Here is a 25,610-nt window from a genome sequence, read left to right as displayed (position 1 = left end):
TTTCAAGACGTGTTTTTTTCTAGAGATGTCAAACTTGTAATTAGAATTCAGTTATTAACATGGTGATTAAAATTCAGTAGTTATATGCATAATGTATATGAAAGATGAAGTGTCTGTTACAGAGTGGGAAAGGAGGTAGGTGGACTAAAAATTCTGCAACCAAAGTTGCAATTTAAGAGTCCATAATTAGTATGCTCTACAAATTGGTTGTGTACACACCTCAGAAACAGTGGTGAGGAACAAGAAATAGAAACTCCCAGGGAACTGCTGTGTTGAAATTACTTGTGAATTTGTGCAAATAACACCTTACTTACAGGTAGTTAAGCACTGTTGTGTCTAGAGTTTGTGCTGCTCATTATAAATCAAATAATGTTGTGTGGATACATCTAATTAATCACTGTGATCGAAGCAAGGAATTTTGCAGTGATGTGTACGTTAGTACTTAGGTCTTGATGGCTGTTCATTTAGAAATGTCCCTCTTGGGATTTATTGTTGCAAAGCCTGCAGTGATGTGTTTGTGAGAGAAAAGCGCAAATCAGTCGTATTGCTGGTTCATATTGTTCTCCTTCTCTTTTTGGATCTTCTTAGGTCCTCCAAATCAGTTTGGGACAATGTTCCCCGTAGATTGAGAATTCCAGTATTTGGGAATATTTAGGAAAAAATCTCCACTCATGCATGTAATTGAAGGGTTTAATTGCAGGTGTGTAGCTCCCCCAGGTCCTTCCATAGATTGTGATGAGGAACACACAAGAAGGCCTGAGTGGAACCTCCCTAAAAGCTCTTTTTCTTTCCGTTGCCTGCCTGGGTACCACATGCAGATTATACCTGTTTGGTGTCTGGAGTGAGGTGGTCATTGCAGTTCTGCAAAGGTGGAAGGACCTGACAGCATGTAACAAGCTCCTGTATCACTGCAAAGGTTATCTCCCTGTTTTGCAGGTGCGGAATGTGAGGTTTGCCCAGGCTGTGCAGGAAGCCTAGGATATCTAGGAAACTTGTATATCTGTGTCATGCAGTTAAACTGCAAAATGATCCTTGAGCTTGGTTGTAAATGTGTAAGAAGGAGCAAAGGAAGAACATTATGAGAAAATATCGGTATTTCATATCCTGCCTGTAGTAGATGGAGAAAATAAAACATGGATTATTGGGCTACATTACCATGTTCTGCTGAATTGCTGCTGTTGAACTTGGGAAAATAGGAATATCAAATACTTATCGTTTTTGGAGATGGAGTGCTAGATTCTCTGCAAGTTAAATTCTAATAATTAAAGCAAAGATGGAATCTGAAGCCTGCTTTAAAATAAACATTTAGTGAAAATCGGGGTTCCCTAGCTTTCCTGGGGCTTAGATTTCTGGTCATCTCTGCAAAGGAGGTGTAGAACTGTGGTAATTAAATTAGCTGCATTCCTTAATGTTCTTTAATTTAAATAAGGCTTACATATAAGATATAGCTTTCTCCATTAAAAAGAGAAACTGCTTTTATTGGCAGCTGAAATGATAAAGTACTATAATGTTGCAGAATAGAAAATAGAAAAATCACACAACTTTATGGATTTCATTTATTTTAAGTTAGTTTATTATTAATATTAGAAAGTCTAAAAATAAGAGAAATATTCCATATAAATCAAAAAATAAGGCATTCAACTCAGCTAATGGAGTTTTTGTTCTTTTCTAATCACATAAATCACTGTACATATTATCCCAAAGTATAATGTCAGATTGTATTCACATTAACATTCATGGCAAAAATTGTCAGAATATTTAGTATTTCACTAATTTCTTTTGTGAAATTTACTTACCACATTTAATTATTGCAATCATACATTCCATGTCAGAGCTTGAAAATTCATTATCAAGTCTTGTCATATAGAATCTATATTTTTATATATGTAACTTGCTTGTTTGTTTGTCAGTTAATTAGAAGCATTTGAATTAATATAAATTAGCAGAGCAATTTAGGTAAAAGCAACTGCTGTAGGCATAGGTCTTAATTTAGCAATATTATAATTAAGCAGCATTGCAGATATTCTACTTGCATTATCTCAGCTTATGACTTTGACCTGATGGATACAATAGAGGTTCTTTTTCTCTCTCGAGTTAGTGCATTTGATTGTAATTCTCCTGTGTGTCTATTAGCAACTATGACAGTTTGAAAGAAGTATTTATTTATAGATTTAATGCTTTCTGTGTCATAGCAGTTAATTTTGGCTTTCTAGGTTAAATATCAAAAGCATTTTCGATACCTTATAAAATCAGTGGAATGTCTTTGTTCAAAATATTTGCTGTTTCATGTGTGAGACAGAGATGTATAGATTTTCTTTAAACTAGATTTTCCTTCTGTTACTTGTACTGGAGTGTAACACCAGTAGGGACCACTCACATTTTTTTTGTGTAATTCTTCATTATTTTGCTTTGGATTTTTGAAAAGTTTTCTGTCAGTTAAGTTTTAGATCTGTATTAGATTAATATGTCTTTAATAAGTCACTGCCATTAAAAATGTAGTTGTTGAAATCAAGCAAGGGATATTCTGAGCACTGTTGTTTTTCTAAGAATAGAAAGTCAGTACATTTTTGTGGTTGCCCCTGACCATTAAGACTGGAGGAAGGTTCTTGGAGAGAATTTCTAGCCAAGCCATATACAGATAATCAGACACTACTCCTTTCCTTGCCACTGGGAGGCTCCTGTTTAGACAGAGAGAAAAATAATATTAACATTATGAAGACAGGAATAGCCCTGATAACATGAATCTCACTGAATATTAAGTAGAAAACATCAACTGTTCATATACAGTTCTGTTCATAATTAGACTGCATGATTGTTTGAATCTAATAAAGCACAAAGCTATTATTAGGCCTTAATCTTGCAAGCTCTCTCTCACCTGGTTAGTGCCATTAACATGGCTGGCTGTACTGACATGGGCTGCTTGTGATTGTTACCTTAAACTGGTAAAGAAGCATCTTCAGGATCATAAAACCCACACATAATGCGATTATTTTTTTTTAAAGGGTAAAAAGTACAGCACGTGCAGTTTTGCAGTCCATCAGGTTACTTTCTGATGTGTAATTACTGTGAGATGGAAGCTTTGAAGTCTGAGTCAATTTATGGTAAACATGACCTGATCACCCCCTTTTTGGAGACTGAATTAATAAAGCTAAAGAGGTGGTTTATCTGCGCATCACACAAACTAATTTATTGAAGTTGTGTATAAAAATGCGTCTCTAGGTAAAAATTGATTCTGAAAATGGCTTTTTAATTTTTTTTTATTTTTTTTTTTTGTAATTTTATCAGTGGCCTCTTTTTCTTTATGCAATTGCATCATCCTTATTCAGTGTCACATAGTTCCAAGTAGATCTTGGCTAACAACTCAATTTCTTATGTGCAAACCAAAAGAATACTTGCTGTAACTTTGAGTTGTTAATAGTTGAGGGAAAAGAAAGGAAAATGTGTATTTTCTGTAGATGAGTAAGGAGATGTAACACTGAACATGTAGATTTGGATGTGACGATTACATTTTTGATGCACTTTCATGAGTATAGCTTTGGTTTAAGCTCTGAAGAACTACTAGGAAAGATTCACACTCAGTGTAGTCCCAGAGAACCATAGGTCCAGATGCAAGTCCTCTGAAAGAGGACTTTTTGCCCTCAGTGAATTAACACAAGTTGCCCTAGTCCAGAATCCCTTTACACATTAGATTATTATCTGAATTAGAACTAAAATCTTGCAACTCACAGGACAATGAGGTTGGCTGCCCTTGAATGCTCTTGTAAGAGTTCATTCAGACGGACTTGGCGGTAACTCTGTTTAAAAAAAAAAGGGGTAAAAGAAAAAGATCAGTTAGGTCAGTGATCCTCAGTTCTGGTGCCTTATGGACTTCTACAATACCCATTGCCTACAACATTTTCTGCTCTTGCTTTGGCAGCATTAAAAGCCAGGTCTGTTCTGTGGTCCAGAATGACAGAGGTATCCAAATATGAGGCTAAGCCATGCTTCTTGATTTGTATAGTTACGTGGGGGCCAGAGTTGTTCACCACTGTGGAAGATTTCCTGGGATGGGGGTTATTTTTGTACTGACACAGTACCAGAGCTGGCTCAGACATAGATTTTAAGTATTTTTTTGGCTATGGAGTATAGTAACTATGCAGAGCCTTTTTTGTGCTATTGTTTGTTGTGGTTAATATATGAATTAATCTGTTTTGTAAGTGTCCAGCTGCCATGCTGGTAGGGCTGAACATCAGTGTGTAAATGAGTACCTTGCTAGAAATTCACCTCTTAAACAGAAGACCAAGAGTCTGGAGTAAGACTTGGCTGCTTTATGCAGTATGTATTTGTATGGACTTTTACAAATTGCATAGACTGCTGTTACTCTGAGATTCAGCCAAGATTAATTTATGGTCAAGCTCAGGCCCTCAAAGTTTTTATAACTTAACACAAGTCATAGGGAACAAGAGACCGGGGAAGGTTTGTGTACAGAGAGATTGTGGCATAGGAGAGAGATGTATCTTAAGTGGTCTTATAAACTATTTTCTCTTTCCCTGGAGAAGGTAAAAATCTGTTTTTTTCTCCATTTTCCTTCTCTACATAAATTCTGCTGTTCTTTTACACATGTTATATAGGTAAGAATCCTCATAATTTAGACAGTTGTTATCTCAGGAGAGTCATCCTATAACATCACCCTTTATCTGTGCTGCCAGGTTTTTCTCTCTTGAATTTTAAATGTGTTATAATGTCCTCCATAAAACTCCCAGAACTGCCTTACTTTTGAAGATAAGGGGCATGTCTTTCCAGGTGTGTAAACTAAACTTTTTGTTGCTGTTCCTATTTTATAGAGAGATTTGGCATTTTTGACTTGCTGACTGCTTTCAGCCTATGTTTTTTTTTTTTCCCTGGTTCCTCAGTTAGTGACCTAGGTAAGACCAAGCTTAATCATATATTTTTTCTTGTTGTATCCTCACTGGTTCTGCACACAAGTGTGTGTGTGTCTGGGATTATATTCCCGTTGGTTTTTATATTGAGATGTTCTAAAGGCTCCGGCTCCCGAGTTTCGATGATTTATGCTGCGAGTACTTCAGAAGTTTTCTGCCCAGAGCTGACTGCCACAACTTTATGCTGGTTATCAAATCTATGAAAAGGGTAATAGAGTGAGCACTCAGTCTGCCTCCAGCTGCTGCAGTCGGTAGTATAGGTGTTATCTTAAATCACCATTGATTTCAGCTTATGTTAATGTGTCAGGCTGTGACCTCTAGCAGCTCTGAGCTCAGACTCACAATCCTTGCTCCGCTGAGGAAGTTACCAGCACCATAAAGTGAAGATAACTAAACTCTCAGTGCACTCAGGTTAATCCAGCAGGAACCATAAATAAAATTGCTAGATTAATTCTCTGTGAGTTACGGAACTTGTCTCTTCAGGGTGGAAGAGTTTGCAGTATCCTGTCAGCACTGGCCTGATGAAGCCTGATGGTTCATTGCTAAAAAGATATGTTCCAAGAAAATTAAAGAGCAGCCTGGGCTCTAATTCACCCAGTGGATCAACCAACATTAGCCTTAGGGTGCCTCTGAACTGCAGGAGAGCTCCTGTGTTGTAGGCAGGTTTAGTCTTCACTCTGCCTTTGAGGTAAGAATCTGTGTTAAATCTCGCCTTTGGAAAAATTCCTACAGCCAGTTGTAGGGTCTGGATTCAGTTCTAAATTTCCCAAAGTGGTGAATGTTTGGAACTGCACCCTTTAAAAGGTTCAGGCTCTAAAACAGTGGAGCCATTTAATAAACCTCTCAGCAGATCTTATTAGCTCGGGCTCAGCGCAGCACTGTGTGGCTTTTGATTCAGAGGTGGTTTTCATCTGGCTGGCTCTGATGTGGGCAGAGCTTCTCATCAGCCTGGAAAATACTGTGTAAACATGCCAAGGTCTTAGAGAGTGCTGAATAATGCAATCAGAGCACACCTCTGTGGTGTTTACAATATAAATCCCATTTGTAAATATCAGATACAGGTTTGAACATGTCATGTTTCTAATTCTGTATCTGGTATTTCACATTTTCTTACTAATCGCTTCAAACATCTGGAATGTAAGGAAAAGTACAAATGTAAAAAGGTAGGCAAGGCTTTACCTTCTCCTTGAATGCTTCCAGCTCTGCATCTGTAATTTTCCATGGAGCCTCTCGCTTTAATTTCTCAGCAGTTGTTATATCTTTGCAGCTTTCACGGAGGCGATATGGTTCAATCATCTCTTCAAAGAATTTCCAGCTGAAACAGGAATTACAAAGGAGGCCTTGCTGCAGGGTATGAACTCACTAACTTATTTCGCAGACACTGTGTATGGCAGGCTCCACTGACTATAATTGTAGCTGAAAAACATGCAAAATCTTTAACTATTCTTTGCTACATTGTGCCCCAAGTTATATCTTTACCACTTCAATATGTTGGGGTTATTTGAGGATGATTAAGAGGTTATTTGAGGATAATTAAACACTGCATTTGGCCTATTATAGTCGCAGAGAATTTTCTGCATTTTCCTGATTGTAGCAAAAATACTGAAATGAGTTCTACAGTAACTCCAAACTGCAGTATATTGGTTACTAATGTTAACAGTGAATATAGGTCTCCTCATAAATACTGAGCTTTTGTTATTTTTTTAGCATTAGCTGGAGCAATCACCTGACTGATACATTTTTACTGTTACAGTTTTAATGAAATAGAGAAATGGGTGATACAGATCTCCTCTTGCAAGGGGCTGAAGGAAATGCTGTAGGTTCTTTGCCATATGTGGGTTCAGATTGGTGTTCATTTCCCAACTTTTCCTCAGATTTATCTCTAAATTTTAATTTCTTTCTTGAAGCTTTTGACTGTCATCATCTGGAGAAGCTTATTCTGTACTTCCCTGCTTGCCCCTTTGTTGAAAGTTTCTATCATCCCACGGAGACCTTGAGGAGTTTCTTTTATATTAATGTAGGTGTATTTCTAGGGGCACTCTATGCTGACAGGCCTCACTGTGAAGTGAAATGGGAGGCTGGGCACAGGCTGGGCTTTGCTGTATGGCCAGGAAGTCAAAAGATGGATTAAAGGCTGTGACATGCAGCATTTAATGTTGCTACGTTGCCAGAGAGTGTGTCAACATCCTTAGTGTCTGTTTCAGTATGTAAAATAATGATAATCCTCTTACTGTTATTAATGAAATAAATGGGTTGGGAGCTCAGAGGGAGATAAGGTGGTCTAGCAAGCATCTGGCACAATATTCACTTGTTCTGTTCAGATAGTGCTGATGCAGCAAAAGTCTTTGGTTTTTATGTTAATGCCAGATATGAATTATTTTTGATAGATTTTATGTATGTAAAATCACTGCATAGTACTGGAAAAAAGAGAGGTATTCTGCACAGTTCTTTATATAATTAAAAAATACTAACTGAAAGATCAAGAGGGCACTAATAAGGTATTTAGGTATCTAATAATAAAATCTTAATATTCTTTAATTACATTTCCTAAGTCATGATCTCCAATGCACTGTAGAAACACTGGTGAATCTAATATTGTTTTTGCAAAGTTATGTGTGTGTGGAGAAGCGGGACACAGAAGGATTAAGAGACTAACCTGAGATTACACTTGAACTCAGAGGAAGGGCTTTGGGTGGAGAAGAGGAGCCCTTTGACTATGAAATAGTTATGGACCTATGAAGAGGGGAGTAAAGGGTGGGCTGGAAGGGCATAGCAAGGTGAGAACATTTTCAGAGGATCTTTAAGACCAAGAGCAATGTTGTGAATTAAATTAGGATTCAGTTATTCCCTGAGCTATATCCCCCGCTATATAAAAAGCAGAAGAAATAGGTGATTTCTATAAAGGATGATTTAGAAAGCAAGGACTTGAAGTTTTTTGGTTGGTTGTGGGGATATATTTTATTTATTTATTTATATATTTTAGCTAATACAGTTGGATGTGGGGGTTCCTGAGCACTTTTACCAGCTTCCTAAGAGCATTAATTTAAAAAAATGTTGAACCTTCGTTATATGTGAGTAATAGGGGAGTATTATAATATTATCCTCATGGGAAAGGAGAAATATGCTTATGTTTGCCCAGAAAAATGTTAAGTTTTAAAATTCATGGTAAAACCCAGAAGGCTAAATTGGCAGAGATGGTGGTTTACAAGAGAACTGTGACTGACTGACTAATATGATGGAGGGAAGTCTATTACAACCTAAACAGATATGAAAAGCCATCATAAAATGCCTGTTAAATTTAGTGGCTTATGAGTATGATGTCTAGTCTTTGTTAAAATGAAGTCTTATCATTACAACATAAAGAAAGGCTGCTTATAGTTTTGACCCTTTGAGTTGTGATTGTTAAAAGGGTCTTTTATTTTTCCTGCTCTAGGTACTTAGAAAATGATTGCAATAAAGTGACAGTTATTCTTTGTGGTGTGTTTTGGTGGTTTTTTTAATGCTCAACATAAAAGAAACAAGCTCCTGATAAAGGCCTGCTGCTGAATAATGGATTTTGGTAATGTTTCTTACCTCTCTTTGTTGGGCTTTATATTGATATCACAAATGATATTAATATCAGCAAATTTTATTCTGAACTTGCTTAGAAGTGAAGCCATCCTGAAAACAAAAGACAGAACATTTTATCATTATATTTGAGTGTCTTGCATCAAAGAGCACTCATATAAATGAGTTAAGATATCAAATGCAGTTGTCTTATTATCTTTAACTATATAACAAATTACTTTAAATGCTTTAGTGTTCCAGTTTCCAATTACAGAACTGGATTGATGTGATTGCTGTAGTATAATTAATTTAACTAGCGATCGATGAAAATCACAGAAAAATGGAAATGAATAACAGACAGAAGGAAGAGTGTTTACATTTTGGGAAAAATGGTACTTTGTTTGTAAAGGCTTGAATTATAAAGGAAAAACATTCAAAATACAGCAGGACAGAGTTCCCCAATACTTAGAGAAGGCTTCTGTTATGCTGTTATTATCAGAATCCTGTGCATGGAGCATATACAACACTGGTAGTGTATCTGTTGGTGAAAATTTGGTCCAGAAGGTTGATGTGCAATACTTGAAGAATCTTTTTCATTTATGAATTATTATTGATCTACTCTTCTGTTGTCTTTACATATTTCCATAAATGAAAATACTTTGCTTTTGTGCCCCAGTTGGCAGGAGGAATAGTTTTTACCTTTGTGTGTGTTTTTGTTGAGGTTAGAGAGAGATCTAGGGTTTTTTGTTTGTTTGGGTTTGTTTTTTAATATAAGCTTTGGAATTTGAAAAGGTCAGAAAGTTTCTAGGAGCAAACCATGACAGAAATTCATATTTGCTTATGACCTGAGAATTTACTTGTTCTTTTTTTCATATAAGAAAAACATACTACTTAGATAAATATTGATGTCCCTTGGGGGGATCCTTGTTTTGAACACCAAAAAGAGCAAAGTCTCAACTTCTGTGGAAAGGTTTTAATGTTTGGGAATTATATGTTAGCAAAAGTCCAGATAAATTTAATTTCTAAACTGGAAATACAGTGGGTGAAATTGTACTTGGATATTATTGTATTAGATCTACCTAGGGAATGGAGTAGCCACTCAGCATCTGGATTTGTCTCTTTGAAGGCTTCTGTGTGTGGTGGGTAGAATATGCTGTTGAGGAAAGCTAGTGATTAGGTAGAAATACCTACACATATTGTTTTCTTGGTGACAAACTAGGTCATTGCCAACTATACTGACCATGCTGTTCACTCTGTTTTTTTTAGGGCAGGCAGTGTGTACAGGTGTCAGAAGTGCCTCTGTAAAGCTCCTGTCAGAGCATCCCCGTGGCAGCTCTCTTTCCGAGATGCTGTGTCGTAAGTCTAGTGGTGCTGGCTAAATTCTAACTCCTGTCTTTGCATTCATCTCGCTTGTTTTCCACTGGGGTGTTGGTTAGATATGTTGTTTTTAACTTGCTACATGAGGCTGCTGCTCTTTGCTAAGCAATTATGGACTTCCATCCCAAGTTGGCCTGCTTCCCACTGCTGGTGAAATGGATGTGCCTCTAGTGTGTCAAGTGCTTTGGAAGAAAAGATCCTATATACAGTGATGATGAAAATAAGTTTGTATTAGTATCTTTCATTTGCTTGAAGGTGAATGATGATTATGAAATCTAGACTTCTTTAAAAAAGCTAAGTCAAATCAACTTGGTCTTAAAGTTGATTAACTTGCTCTTTAACTTATGGTTAATCACCTTTATGTGAGCTATCTGTCTATGGTTTTTTGCATGAGAGAAGCTTCATGTGCTATTTCACTTACTGTTAACTGGACAATCTCATGTAAATCCCATAAAGCTAATTATATTCTCATTACAGAGTGCAGACTGCTCCTCTTAGAAGGGAGTATGAGTTATTAATGGGAAAAATTGCTGGATGTGAGTTTCCTTTGGTAATCACCATTTATACTGAGCCTTGAGGGCTGTACTGCAAGTTTAACACCTTTCTATCAAGTACATATTTTTTTTCATGCTGCCCACAGTACAACAAACCAGTTGTGCTGAGAAATTCCCAGCTTCCTGCTGGGATTATATTCAGCATCAATTCAAATTCTTTAAACAGCGAGACAAATATAGTTATATTTACACTAGTTTGTCTTCTTCAATCCTATTGACTTTTCCTCCAGTGAAGATCCTTAATTTGCAATTTTTCCACTTCTTCCTGATAGTTAGAATGTAAGGAATTAGGATTGTTAGACCTGGAAAAACATAAAATTGCAGGAAGATCAAATTAGTGCATCATTCTAAGAATTCCGTCCCTCACTTTGGAAGTAAATTAATCTGAAAACACTTAAGCCAGACAGAAAACTGACTACATAATCTTAAAAGAAAACAATTTTGTGCAAGTTCCCGGGTCTGTTTTTATATTTGGTAACAGAGAAATCTCTCTCCCTGTGGTTCTTACTTGAATTCCTTACCTCCATCATCGAACAGCCACCAAATGTCAATTGTACCTTTTCCTTGCTTCTTTTTAAATTGAGTGCTGGCTTCTAGCAGCTTCTGATTGAATTCACCCACATGCATTGACTGTATTGTGTTAATGGTGCTCTCTGTAACGACAAAGAAAAAACGTGGAAGGATTTCTGACAAGTTAGGGAGCCAAGTAGAGAGAAGGCTTCAGGAACATTAACTGTTTCTGACATTAACTTCTATACTTTAAATCTGAAAAAGTTTACAGCGTGGATGCTATGGACTTTTAATATAGCAATATGCACAGAAACCAAAGCTTGTGTAATACTTTGTCACTGGATTATAACAGCTTGAAAAGGGTTATCTGATTAAAAAGTTCTCTGTATCTTTTCAGTGAACCTAAAATTCACTAAAATGGGCCTTAAAAAGCAATTGGGAAATATCTGATAGATTTTTGGAAGTAAATGGCATCATTTTGCATCATTTACAAGCTCAGCTGTCTGTTGTAAAATGCAGAGCTCTCCGAAATGCCCAGTAATGGTGGACAAGCGAGCTAACAGGGTACAGCGAGAGCGAGGACTAGAAGGCAGAAAACAAGCATATTTGGCAATTTCCCTATGCTTGAGAGGGTTGTTAATTGAAAAGAAACTTTAATTCTTGCTGTTTGCTTGGCTGACTTTAAAAGGTAGAGTGTTGCCTATGTACTAACAAAATCTTCTCTCATTCCATCTTTCGAAGCCTGTGGCTTTATTAGTCTTTCAATGATTTCAAAGAGACAGTGTCAGACCAGTATTTTAAATGGAGCGAACAGGCTTCTTCAGAGGTTTTACTCTGATCTGCTGGGTTCTGAAAATGCATTCTTTGGTTTTCCTGCATTACTAGAGCATGGACAGGATAGCTATAAAGCAGTTGTCGGCTTTCCTCTACAGTTTTAGCATCTATACTGGAAAAGGCAACAACTCTGGGGAGGATAAATGTATAAACAAAACAGAGAGGCAGGGATATTTATTAACATCTATCTCATATATAGAGCCAAAGTGTGTAATATATATTTCCTTTATGCCTTTCTGAACTAAATCGAAAAGGATAGTTGAAACAGGGGTGCACATTCTTGTGGTATTTTTTATAAAAATATATTCTACTGAAGCCTGCAAAATGAACTGAGGTCTGCCAAGTAAAAAATAATGACATTTTATGTTTTCAGTCTGTAGATCATCTTGATACCTGTGGGAGTAGTGTGCACAGCCAGATGTAATAGTTTCTGCAGGTGAAAATTCTGAAAATACTTGTCTGCGTACAAGCATGGCTTCAAGTAGGTCGTTTTCATTACAGTCTAGCAATTGTGAAATGAGATTTTAAATTCTGTCTATATTTCTGTATCATTTCACTATATCTGGAATGTAATTTTGATTTCATCACCTATATATTTAAGTTATGTGTTAATTAGTTATTTGACAGCATGCTGTGTGCATACTTTCAGTACTTTTACCATCTTCATTTGTGCATTTTTATGAAATTACACTTAGAATATAGAGCACTAGTGCTATTTTTACCTGATTTTCAGCTGAGTACTGGGTTTGTGTCTGTGTGTGCATGTTGAGTAAAGTGAGATTGCTTGTTCCCCAAATATACAATCATAGAATGGTTTGGGTTGGAAGGGACCTTAAAGATCATCTAGTTCCAACCCCCCTGCCATCAGCAGGGACACCTTCTACTAGACCAGGTTGCTCAAAGCCAAATATTTGTGTTTTCTTTAAAGAGGAGAAAAAAAAGCCTCTTTAAGAAATGAAAACACCTTACTAAAAAAACCCAACAAAACAAAAACCAAGTTGTCCTGTATTACTCAAACTTTGGTAACCATGTGCTAATTTTGACAAATAGAATTCAACATGAACTGAGCTGAGCAGCTCATCTAGCAAATGAGGGCGAAAGATTAGTTGTGATGTGTGAGGTAGCGTGTCCTGCCAGCCCAGGGCACTGGCTCTGCTGCGTTACGTGGTTGTAGGCACCGAGACAGGTTTGCATAGGGTAGGTCCCGCTCCAGGGGCTTCACTGTGCCTCAGGAGTTTTTACCTTGGAGCCAGAGTCCAGTCTGCATATTGGTGAAAATGTGATGCATTGAAGGGTCAGGGAGAAGTTGTCATTTTGGAACTTACCCTTTTTTGTTTCATGTTTTGAGATATTGAGTGTAGTGGCTTTTCTGAAGAATCCACAGATGCCACTTTTTCCTTCTTCAAAATCATTTTCTTTAATGGTAGCTTCCAGTGCCAATCTCTCCTGCTCCAGCTTCTCTAATTCCTCTGTATATTAGGAAAAGTAAGGGAACTGGTAACATATCACTTTCTATTTTAAATTAAATCACTTACTGAAATAATGACAGTGATGTAATTGCTGTTGTGGTACTTTGTACCCAACATAATGCTGCTGGGAGGAAAAACTTTAAGATGCTTTTTCCTTTACAAACTTATAGGGAGGAAGAAGCTGAATTCATCTCTCTAAGCCCTCACTTAGGGTGCCCACGCCTACAGCAGTGGTGTGTATTAAAGTGCTATTCAGCTGCTTTCAGATTTCCTCTTCCAGATCTAATTCAATATTACTGTATTTTATAGTTAGATGAGATACTATTTATTGAGTTATCTGTATGTATATGTTTGGTTTCTTTCCCCAAGAATTTAAAACACATTAGGAAAGCTGTTTTGCCAAATGAGAAGGCTGAGATACTGAGTTCTAGCCCTTGGGTTACATGGCTTTGGACTTTGAGATTCTCAGAAATATGTAAGGATCCTGAATATGCAATCAGTTTCTAATATTTTTAATGGTTTTTCAGCATTTGCTGCAAAGATGAAACATTCAGCTAACCAATTCTGTAAATTCAGTAATATAAAAGAACAATTTCATCTTAGCAGTATTAGACTTTCGCTGAGAAAAAGGTATCGTGTTATCGTAGAATACATTATGGTGAGGTACTAATTAATATGATGGAGGCATTTGCCTGCAGAAAGCTTTTTTTCATAAGGAAAACTTCTATTTGGGTAATACACGAACTCAGAGCGAAGTAAATTCATTTAAGACATTGTGTTTAAAGAAAACCCCAAACCCTCAGTAGCAAGGCATTATTAGGTCTGCTGACACTCTCAGTTACCAACAGAAAAGAACATAATTTCTTTTACTTTAGAATCCATGACAGCCATGTGCTTCTGATTATTAGGCATTCTGATAGTCACTAACTTAATGTTTCTTCAAAACCAAAATTTCCGTTTCTGTATTAAACAGAATGCTGTAGCAAGTATAATAGAATACAATGGTCTTTCCTTTTCCACTACAGAGACTTTGTATCTGCTTCAAAACATTTCTGTGTATTTGAGGGTTTTCCTTCCCTGAGCCCCTCCATGTTCCTAATTCTTTCTGTTTCCTTGTGTCTTAACATTTGGAAAACATCTGCTAGTTTGTCAGAATGCAAAGTTGGTAATTGCTGTAATTTCACTGGTGTTCTAATGACTGTACCTTTTGAGCTGTCAGTTTCTGACTTACATCAAGCAAAGGCAGATCTCTTTCAGATATCAACAGAAGTGATGAAGAAAGCATGATTAGTTTGGAATTTTTTTTCTTAAGTACCTGTAGTTTTGCCCTGTATCTCTCTATGCACATCACACTGCCAGTCTGCTGGGTGAATATTTATCTACCCTTGTTTCTGAAAGGAGTCTTTGGTGCCTTTTAATTCTGAGAGATTATTTTCTTTTGAGGGTTGCCTCATCCTAGAATCCATCGTCTTTAATGGGGAGTTAATTTTGGTTTTAATTAGCTCAAGTTACTTATGTCCTTTCTGGGTGTTCTCCCCAGCAGTTCTGAGCACGGTCTGTCTGTGTCTGGGAAACCGTGGAGAAGCTGGAGGCAGATTTGCAGCAGGCGGCAGCAAAGAGTCACCATTCTTTTTATGCCTGCCCGTGTTCCTTGTCTATTGATTTTTCTCTGATTCATTTATAACACAAAGCATTTGTCTGTTGGGGAGGACAAGGGACGCTAGGAGTAATGTCCAGGTTTAGGCTTTATCTGTCTGCTCAAGTGGACAAACTTACGAGAAGTGGGAAAATAATTGAACTGAAAACCTAGAGAATTGTTCTGATGGGGTTTTTATATGGTGTCATTCCCTCCCCACGGTACCTGAGGAACCAGTAAGACCTTTATGTCTTAAAGAGGAAAAGCAAAAATGAAGGCCACCATTGTATGTGGCTCTTGGAAGCCCTTTGTTTAGGTGCAGCTGCCTGCATGCTCTGTCTCCCACTACCTTTTCCACCCAGATGGCATGTCTCCCTGAATGGCTGTGGTGTGGTGGAAGACTTTCCCTTTCCCCCAAGATACACACAACTAACCTAAGGAAGAATGAAAAAAAAAGGTGAAAAAGAGAACTGTTTCCTGTGGGTTCCAGATTTTTGCACTGGTGGGAACTTGCTGGGCCCCAGTGTTCCACAGAGTTGGTACCAAAAGTGCAGATTCCTGATTCCAGCTAGTCCCAGAGATCTCGGGTAGGCAGAGACAGGAAGATGTGCCACGAGCAGGAAGGAAACGTGCCGCAGAGTGACTGGTTGCTGTGGCACAGCATGATTTTACTGCTTTAGTCTTTGCCTGTGCTGGAAGTGCTTTGGGAGTTGAGTTCTTGGTGTGCAAAGCCTCTTAATGTATGAGGCTCGGCCTCCTGTCACAGTGCTTCAGCAAGGATTTCGGGCAGGACTGAAACTGCAGAAGCAAGGAGGAGCTGTAGAAGTTACAGGTGTAGGAACTATTCTAGAAACCAGGTAGTAACTCTAAATAAGAGTATTGGTCAGATTCCTTCTTGTGCTGAGTATGTAACCAGTATAGATCCTCAGCTATTAAGTCACCACATACCTTGAACCTGAAGGACCTGAGATATATCAAATCCTTGGCTAATTCTGACGATAATCATGCCGAGCTCAAAATCAAAGGCATCACTGAAAAGAAAGAAAGAGAATATATATCCTTTTGCATCATGCACGTCAACGAGGAGAGCTATTTTGAGCAGATCAGTAAAAGTGTTATTGCTCACAGAGAGGTGTTACTTCCCTGGACTAGGCTGCTCTAGGTAAAATTGCAGAAGGAATTGCCCATGATTAAGTAAAGTACTATCAACTTTCTTCCCTCATTTAAAAGAAGAGTATCATTGGGCATTGGAATAGATAGGCTAGTCCTGAAATGGGTCTTTCTGACAACACTTTTTAGGAATGAGGTTGCCATTGGGTAATTTTTTTTCACCCTTCTCTGAGGAAATAACAAATCTAGGGAGGGTTTTGTTGTTCTTTAACTTGCTTCGGCTTTACAGGTGAATTTTTAGCAAGAATCTATAAGAAGCCTGTTTCTAAATTGCGGTTTCCTAGCTAAATCCCAACCCACAAGGCTGCTGAGCCTTAGGCACACATGAGATTTGAAGCAAGGCTCTTCCTCTGTCTCTTAGGCTTAAAAGAATTCCATGATGTTCTCTTATTCCCTAAGTATATACATTAGGGTTGTTTTTTCTCTGAGCTGCTGCTCACTAAAAATGGGAAAATACAGTTCTGCAAAAGCACTGCTGACAGCAGTGCAACTTCTTTATGTAGCATTGTCAAGCCACATCAGCTCTGACAGTGCCAGATGTTTGCTAAGCAGATCTTGCTAGGTGTGTGAAGCCAAGGAGCCTTTTTTTAGTGGGGAGAAACTTCTGTTACTGAGCTAGCATATGTGAACACAGATTTGTAGGCATTTTCTTGCATTGTTTCTACACATCAAATTCTGTATGGAAATGCTATATTAATCTAGTCTAAGATGAGTGAAAAAGGAGATGCTGAACTGTGACTTACTGTATAACGCCCACGTAGTTTTCAACTTGCGTGGCAGTGGCATTTCTCCAGTCCTTCTTAAATCCAATCACCAAGGTATTTGGTTTCATTCTACCCAAGCCCGAGGCCTAACAATATTAAAACACTGCTTGAGAAGGTACACACACATGCTTTTACTGTAAATGAAAAGTAATGGCAAAAGATAACTGAGGTAATGTTCTGGAGACACTTACAACTTGATTGCATTTCATGAATGTCCTTCATGCTCATACCCATGCAGAAAGCAGAAAGATTAGCTTTAAATCATTCCAACTATAAATTATTTTAGATGACAGAAATGTAGTTTTGCTAAATTAGCATTAATTTGCATTTCTTCTGACATGCTCTCATTAAAATGGTTCAATAACTTGGAATCAAGAGAGAGTTCAAGCACTGTTTATATGCTTATTCTAACATAATAGCATAAAGCTTTTATCAAATTTGGAATACTCAATAGATGAACTGGGTCTGAAGTGTCTTCTTAAAACACCTCAGATATGCAGAAAAGGCAGATCTTAAGAATTCTTTTTTTGCCTTGAACTTAGGAATTGTTGCTGTTCTGTTTGCTGTATTCTTTCCAAAAGATTATCTAGAATTAGCTGACCATGCTTTATAGATAAAATTACAGTTCATTAACAGGAAGAACAAATGATTTGTAAAGATATTAGATTGCCCCTAAAACTCAGCCTTGGATGCTAAAACCTTATCAAGTAAGGGTCGTCAGATCTAAATTCAGCTAACCTAATTTTTATGGAAATCTAAATAGTCAATGTATTTTGAACCTTGAGGAGGAGACTGACAAATACCCCAGCTTATCAAGTTGTGTGTGTTCTTTTTTTACGACAAGTAAAAAGAAAATAGATAAAAACTGTTGGAACCTTGGTGGGCTTTTTGAGTACTCTCATCTGTACTACTTACATTGAAATGAATAATAATGTCCTTAGGTTACAATAATGATGATATGGTTATCTTCTTTGCTGGAAGGGAATTATTTGTGGTCCAGTAGTTGACTTTGGCAATAGTGTTTAAGTAGGAATAGAAAGGAGATCATCAGACTGTAACAGTTCTCAAAAACTTCAGAAGGATCTCCTACCGAGGCAATGTATAAACCCAAGATGAAGTGTCCTTGTGAGGCTTTGATAGAACAAAGGGATCTTTGTTAATAATATTTCACCTTGCTCAATTGTACTCTCCATAGAGCAAGTTTACAAAGAGCAATGGTAGGCTAACAGTGGGTGACTGTTACCAAGAGTATTTTAGTCGATTCCCTACTGTCTCTGTTTGCACTGATGTCTTTTCAGCGGTGTATTTTGTGCAAAGGGTGAGAATTTTCTCTACATTTTGCCTCAGTATGTTTAAATATTCATTTATGAGAGAGAGAGGGAGATGGGAAATATGAAAGCAGTACCTCTGTGCCTTCATTAAGGACATTTTAAATGGACTGTTGGAAATGATCTGCTATATTCTTAGAGTAATAGAAAAATATTGCAGACTCTTTTATTTAGATTGCCTTCTCTCTGTTTGCAGAAAATGTATATTACACATTTTCTGTTTTCAATGAATGCAAAAATATTCTCAGATATTTAGTATGCTGCATAATACCAAACAATAGAATTGATTTGAAGTATATCAAGTGTTGGCTGCATAGACATTCATGTGTTGCCCAGTAGCTGCCTCTCTTTTTTTTATATTAGTGTCTTGTTCATTTAGGAGAGAATCAGTCTGCCTTGTCTCATAATTCCATAGCCCAGAACTAGATCTTTTTATGGAATCATTTGTAATATAATATACATGTATCCCCAGAATGCCCTTTCTGTTTATATCATCATCCATATATACATAGGACTTCTTAACAAGTAAACAGGAATGCTTTACATAGCGATGCTTTGATGTAACTCTCTTCTTGGTGTTCTGTAAACAAAAAGCTTACTTGAAGCAGACTCTTGACTCCATCTCTGAAGCTGTCAGCTGCCACTGCTGCATAAAAGGCTTTTCTTTTGTTCTTTGTGAGCCAGGCCTGCTTTTTTGCCATGCCACTGTTCATCTCCTTAACACACAACTTGCGTGGTCCCTGTGTGATACAATGAAATATTATTAAGAAGGCTTCGTATTATACATCACACAGTGATTTTGCAGGAGTTACCTAGTCTGCTGTGGGAGCGAGTGGAGAGAGTCAGAAAAATACATTTCCAAAAAGGGTCCACTGAGATTCAGCCCTTTGAAAAGAACTGTACTGATCACATAATTCACATTCTGTTCGGGAGGACTGAGGCTGTTAATGCTACTTAAATATAGTGATTCTGACAGAAAGAAAGGCTACTGTGGACTGCAACATCTTAGAAAAATGTCTAAGGTATGATGAAGCATCTCAGGGTGAATCAAGTCCCTCCCTGACTTGACTACGTAAACAAGTCTCAATGGGTCTAAATGTATATGGTTAAGCTCCTATATGCTAATAAGTGAAAAGAGTTGTTGCCATACAATTAAAGATATAAATGTCTTCGTCACCACATTCTTCCTGTGGTCATCTTATAATTTAATGAGACAAAATCCATGTGCATGTCCAAATCACAAGACATGATACACTGACTTGACAGCAATGGGTCCCCAGCAGATTAGGTCCAGGGAAGACATCAAGTCTGCAAGTGTGGCCTTTAGAAAGATTGGGATAAGTTTGGGAAGCATATATCTGGCATGTAATTGGTTTAAGTGCTCTGTGCTCTTAAGTTTGAGTTTAAGGTGTGCTAGGCTTTGTTTATTCCCTTTCATGTTGTCTTTAGGAAGCTTAACCAATAGTCCAGATATCCTGCAGTGAAAACGGAGCTCTGAGAAAGACACTCAAGAGTCTCAAATACTGATTTTAGTGTTATCAGGCTGGACAGGTAGTCTTTGCTTTCCAAGGCAGAATAGAAGAGCAGAGTTGTAAACTGTCAAAGTGTGTCCAGTGACATCAGAGACAGAAGCAGTAATTAGATGTGCCAGAAGGACAGAGCTGGCTTGGAAGCACTTGGAATCCAGTGAGTATTTCCGTGTGCCTAACTTGGAAGTGGTACCAGTTTGGTTTGTTATAAACAGATAGTTTTGAACTTTAGTTTGCTACCGAGTTTCATTTTGTGCAGCAGTCTTTCTTTTGCTCTTTTAAAAATTTCTGATGTTTTTGAGGATGCTGTCAAGTTGCAATTTTGTTTCCAGTGGAACAGATAACTATAGAAATAGGTAGAGGTTTCCTATATTATAAAACTAGGAAGGCTTGGTAAACTCATGCTCAGGAGATTGTATTTCAAAATTCATATTTAAATCTTTCACATGTAAAGTAAGTTAGTATATGGTAGCTTCTTCTGCTAAGCTGGGAAAATGGTTAAAATAGAGCTGAGGGGGATTTTGATTTTTTTTTTTTTTTCTTCTCCATAGCAAATACTGTAAGCTCAAAATATATTTCCCATTCAAGAACAGTGTAAAACCCAAACTGAAAGAAGTTCTTTCCAAAATGGAATGTATGGGAAGGATCACTTAATTAAAGATCAGTTTCTAATAATCTAAAAGATGATTAGTTTTATCATCTAAAAGATGATAAAAGTGAGGTTGGATAAGGCTTTGAGCAACCTGGTCTAGTGGAAGGTGTCCCTGCTCATGGCAGGGGGGATTGGATCTAGATAGTCTTTAAGACCCCTTCCAACCCAAACCATTCTATGATTCTGTGATGATTTTGAATGTAAACCCAAAATGTCTTTCCTTCAAAATCTTAAAGGCTTACTGAAACTTTATTTTTTTCCTTCTTGGAAGAAAATGGGATGTACTATACATTCATATAGATGTAGAAAAAACTGCAATACATTTACTGTCAGTGAATTGGCATTGGCTGCTAGAAAAGGAGGCAAGGCCTTCAAAACAAACTTTCCATGTAGTTCCATCTGAAAACCAGAAAACAGCATTGAGAAAGAAGCTGTGAAATGACCTGGCAGATTTCATATGTAATTTTTTATTATTAGTGTTATATATATATAAAAAGTGAGCTTTGACCTGATCAAAAGTAGGCTGGGTTGATGCTCACTCAGGTGTTGTCCCTTATGTGTGTTTCTGAACTCCTAATGGCTGTTTGGGACGTACAAGGGGAAGGGTGGGAGGTCCCTTGTGATCTTCCATTAATCATGCTTCATTTTTGAGTGATAATAAATTTACTAGAGTTTGGATTTAATGGGTGTAACTTAAGAAGAATTTGATCCTGGCTGTTGGAAGAGTAGTGTGAAGAGCTGGGAATATTAAGTTGAACAATAAGGTTGAAGTTCCCTCGTGGGTAAGGAGAGGAGGGGAAAAAAAGCCTTACCCTTCTTCCCAGTCTCTCTAAGGAGAGTACCTGAAGACAGTTTCACAACTGGCTTGCACAATATGTTTCTGCTGGCCAAGGGGACAGTCCCACCCTTCCATCAGAACTAGCCTATCTGTGTCCTTCCCTACTCCTCCTTTGTATCGGTGTTAACATTTGTGCAATTGTACAAGAGTCTAGCTAATTTGCAGACTGAAGACTAACCTTGCAATAATGTTTTACATGAAGGCAGGAAGTGAAAGCAGAATAGCCCTTTTTACTAGAAACTCAGACTGTTCAAGCCAAGATACAGCCACAACCTCAGAGACAACTTTAAAATCACCTTTATGTTCAGTTGCCATATTTATTTTACCTCTCTCTGAACTACCTATCACCATGTTCCTGGAAAGTTTCTCACTGCCCTTTGGGAAAAAGGAATGGAAGATGTTCTGTCTGGCATGGTATCTCAAAACTTTATGCATAGCTAGCAGCATATCAGCTTTTGAGGCAAAATATGCTGGGCGTTATATTTATGGCTAAATAGTCTTGCTGTATTTGTTATTATATGTATTGTTGGCTGCTCTTCAATATTGTCCCTAGGTATTTTATCATCTGCTTTTAACCACGATTTTGCAAATCACTAAGATTCATTGTGTCACACGTTTATTACCAACAAAATGAAATTTAAATTGATGAAGAATTTTTTTTTTTTTTTAAAGAAAATACGCTAGCAAAATAGACATAGTCTTTTGTATAGACAGGAATGAAATCTCAGTTCTCCATAGAAAGTACTAATATTAGAGAAACATGCCTAAGAATTCAGAAAACTTACTGAAACCCAACTTTAGGAAGCTGCATAGTCTCAGGACCTTGTTGAGATTGATTCTGTGCTTGCTGAATGCAGTGGGAAAGCTAACTATAATTACAATAGAGAAGAATTAGGACCATTCACTCTGTATAGATTGATTTGATTTGGGAAGAATCACACGTAGATCTTCTGTACTCTCTTTCTGCAATGTGGCAGCATCAAATTAATTATTCCTATGCTTCTGCAGAGGAATATATTATATTGCCTGGATTGACTCTATTAGTTAGATTCTGCAGTCCCATTTGGTTGCTATGAGCTGGTTTTTTTTTGTCTCAAAATTAAAAGGTCATTGTAATATTTAAAATAAATTTTCTCTTCTATACTACAAACCTATTTTATTGTGTCCTAATGAGAGACTAGATCTTCATCCTTTAAGGTACATAATTTCCTGTTTATTTATAACTAGAAATATACTTTATTCCTCTCTTTAGGTCTCAGAAAAGAGCATGTTTATCCTCAAAATTAGCATTGTTACAGTTTTGGAGAAACCACTGCAAAGAGAGCTGAATTACTTGCCAAACCCCAACACTGCAAATCAGTGACAAAGCTGAAAACTGAGCCTGAGTAATTTGAGTCATGCACTACAATCCTTCAAGTTTTGTTTCTTGGTTTGTTTTTTTTAAGCCTTGCTGTGTCCGTTTAAAAAAAAAAAAAAATCTTTCCTTGTAATGCTTTATATTTTTAAAGCATTTTTGAGTCCATCTACTATGAGCTCTGAAATGCATCTCAAGGAGGCATTTACCAGCAGCTCTATATCAGCCAATACCTTTCTTGTCAAGACTTATGACAAAATTCATTCTCGGTGCGAATATCTTTCATGGTCTGCACAGATGCCCATCAGCACCAATGGGAACATTGTGTGCCGAGTGAGAGTGGAATGTGTAATGGAGATCTGCAGCACCCACTGGCACTGAATTTTCAGATTTATATGAGTTGACCTTACCGTGTACACTTCACAACAGATGCACAGCCCGTTGTTCTTTGTGAAAGTATGTGTGATGTCTAGTAGGGCAGGCCTGATCATAGGAGCTCCTGTTAATGCTATGCACTGGGGTCTGTTAGGCAGAAAAAAAGAGGTTGTATTTAACTGGGTGATGTACTTACTCAGAATAAGCCATTCTGCTGTTCAGTGGAAATCTTACCTGAAGTTTTTCACGTGGTCTTCCACTGTAGTTAACGCCAGAGCGCTGTCTAAGGCATTAATATAGTAAAGAGCCTGCGTAGAAGAGCCCCAATTTACTTCTGCATATAATAAAGAGAAATAATGCATATTAAACCATGGGCTTTTCACTATGTTCTATTGCAAAGATCAGCAATCGTGTTATCTATGAGGCAAAGCAGGGTATGTTCTCTCACGCTTCACAGGTACAGAGCTATTGTTCCTTGCACTTCTTAATAGAATAGGTTTTGCTTGTGTGATGCAAAAACAGACATGCAAATAAGTTGTCTCATTCTTTATATAAAAATTGTAGGAAATTTTCTTCCTGTGCTTAAAAACTGTTTTCTTTCTTCTCTGTTCCATTAATTTTGTATCCTTCTCTCATGTATAAAATGGACAGCCCTGAGTCATGTATTTAGTGTCCAATTTCATGAAGTTCAAATTAAACCATTAGGAAGGAACATTGCTAACTCCAGTTAGCTCTGTTCTACTATATAGGTCAAAAATTGTTCTCCAAAACTGATTTTGGCATATACATATTTTCTTGTTTCTTATCACCAGCTGTTTGGTGGATGGAGACAGATAAGAAACAGCTTTCCACACTTTGAGATCTATATGAACGTAGATCAAGTCCTGTTGTGCCAAGATACAAAGCTAATACTTAGTGCAGCCAAGTGGAGGTTTGTGTAGAGGTCTTCTTTTCTAAGGAGTATTAGTCTTTTCTGAACCCTTCAGTTGCTGGAAAATAAGTGCTGAACAAAAGTCACTCTCTTAGAGGGCAAGAGATCAATAGCTTTTGTACAGCGTCTTCAGTGAATTTAACGAAGCTTTAAGCTGCTACCTTGCAGCAAGGACACTGGCAATATGCTAGGAAAGGGTAGAAATCCTCAAATGCTTTTAAAAACTGTCTTGTGACAGGTGCATTCTCCTACAGCTAATGATATTTACAGGAAGAGAACCACAGACCATCCCAGTGGGTACGAGAGCACAGATAGGGAGGACACACAACAGTACAGCAATATACACAGAAAAGAGTAACACAGGTTCAGACCAAGTGCTGCTATCCTAAGCTGCCTGCAATGAAAGCACATCTGCTGCTGGGAAACTTGCCTCTTTTATTTCTTGGTTTGGTTTTTGGGGGTTTTTTTGGTTGTTTGTTTTTTGTTTTTTCTTCCTACTGCAGAAGTAATTTAGATGGTTAACACTGAAATCTAGACCTGGGTTAGTTTTGTTCTGGATATTAATAACCAGACTGGTCTTGTATTGGTGCTGTATTGTATTAGTGCACAGATTTCTAAGGACTGCTTCTGTGATTTGTTGAGCTACTAAGCAGTTTTTTTCCAGCAGTAAAGTGTGCCCATCTTGATTTACTGAGGAATTGTAGGGAGGTGCTGGAGGATAATCAGTTCATGAGTAATTCAGCTTGCATTTTTGTTGTATAATAGGCAGCAGGTTTACGTTTTGAGTGAGGACCACATATGTGTCAGCTAAGAGCACAACAAAATTCAGGTAAGGTTTTGTGTGTGGATGGAAAAAAATTGAGTAATATTCAAGTAAAAGCCCAAATATAGCAGACATGGTGAGAATAAACTGGTGTGCTGGAATATTTACATACAGCCCTGAACCATACTTGAAGTGCTTGTTAAACAGGCAAAAATTCACCAGACTATCACCTTAATCTATATTATTTAAAGTGGGATTTACTAGGATGCTCCAGACTTCCCTCTAAAGAAAGGCATCAGAGAAAAAAGAATGTCTAATTCTGTAGGTAGAATTAATTTTTGTAAAATCCCATCTGGCTGCTTAATATTTACACGAAATGATAGTGTTTTGTGGCCTTACCTGGTTTCTTATATGTTACGTAAATATATAGAAAGAACTCAATGGCGTAAGTGATGAGAGCTGCCCACCAGTTGATGACAAACATGACACCACAGCACAACAGGGCTCCAAAAAGTGACACCCACATGTTATAATATCTGAATGCAGGTCTCCAACCTGTTTAAAGAGAATTGAGGAAATTGGAAGAGAATAAAATACATGTCTCAAATGGTGATCCACTGATTTTGCACATACAAACCCATGTGCAATTTGTTTCAGTCTCTGTCAGAAGGTGTAGGAGTGGTGTGTGCAAATTCTCAGGCATCATGAATATCAACAGCTACTTTCAGGTGTTGGCTGATGTAGATTTCTATACATATAGAGTACTGGGTCTTGCAAACCTTTTACTACAAACCCTTTCCTACTGCTTTGTCCAGCCTGGCTGTAAGTAGCCATTCTGATTATATGCATTTTTGCCAAATTAAAGCTTACTGGTTCAGAACTGAAAATAGATTTTCCTCTAACTCCAGGTAATTGGCTACTGTGTCCTTTTGATGCATATACATAGAACCTATTAATGGGAGCTAAACACTTGCTGTGAGGAGAGTTTATCCCAATATTGTAAGTGCACCTGTCTTAAACTTGGAAATTGCCTGGCCTCACTGCAGAAAAATAAAATCATT

The 25,610-nt window shown here is 37.5% G+C and overlaps 1 protein-coding gene across 1 annotated transcript in view; it reads right to left on the bottom strand.

Moving 5' to 3' along the window:
- Positions 1–2,323: 2,323 nt before the first annotated feature.
- The window catches only part of SLC12A1 (solute carrier family 12 member 1), a 51,031-nt gene continuing 27,744 nt past the window's right edge, over positions 2,324–25,610 (bottom strand). Inside the window, exons 15-27 of the mRNA XM_010175446.2 lie at positions 24,949–25,104; positions 23,090–23,189; positions 22,891–23,002; positions 18,707–18,847; positions 16,759–16,865; positions 15,794–15,876; positions 13,066–13,209; positions 10,918–11,049; positions 10,587–10,698; positions 8,493–8,579; positions 6,099–6,234; positions 3,727–3,794; positions 2,324–2,678 (exon numbers count right to left, since the gene is read on the bottom strand). Of these exons, the coding sequence (XP_010173748.1) occupies positions 2,543–2,678; positions 3,727–3,794; positions 6,099–6,234; positions 8,493–8,579; positions 10,587–10,698; positions 10,918–11,049; positions 13,066–13,209; positions 15,794–15,876; positions 16,759–16,865; positions 18,707–18,847; positions 22,891–23,002; positions 23,090–23,189; positions 24,949–25,104 (1,514 nt within the window). The 3' untranslated portion in view covers positions 2,324–2,542. The remainder of the gene's footprint in view (positions 2,679–3,726; positions 3,795–6,098; positions 6,235–8,492; positions 8,580–10,586; positions 10,699–10,917; positions 11,050–13,065; positions 13,210–15,793; positions 15,877–16,758; positions 16,866–18,706; positions 18,848–22,890; positions 23,003–23,089; positions 23,190–24,948; positions 25,105–25,610) is intronic.

Source organism: Antrostomus carolinensis, unplaced genomic scaffold (genome assembly GCF_000700745.2).
Source record: "Antrostomus carolinensis isolate BGI_N321 unplaced genomic scaffold, ASM70074v2 scaffold23959, whole genome shotgun sequence".
Taxonomy (NCBI): domain Eukaryota; kingdom Metazoa; phylum Chordata; class Aves; order Caprimulgiformes; family Caprimulgidae; genus Antrostomus; species Antrostomus carolinensis.
The sequence above is the reverse complement of the archived record's forward strand: the minus strand, read 5'-3'. Positions and strand labels throughout refer to the sequence as shown.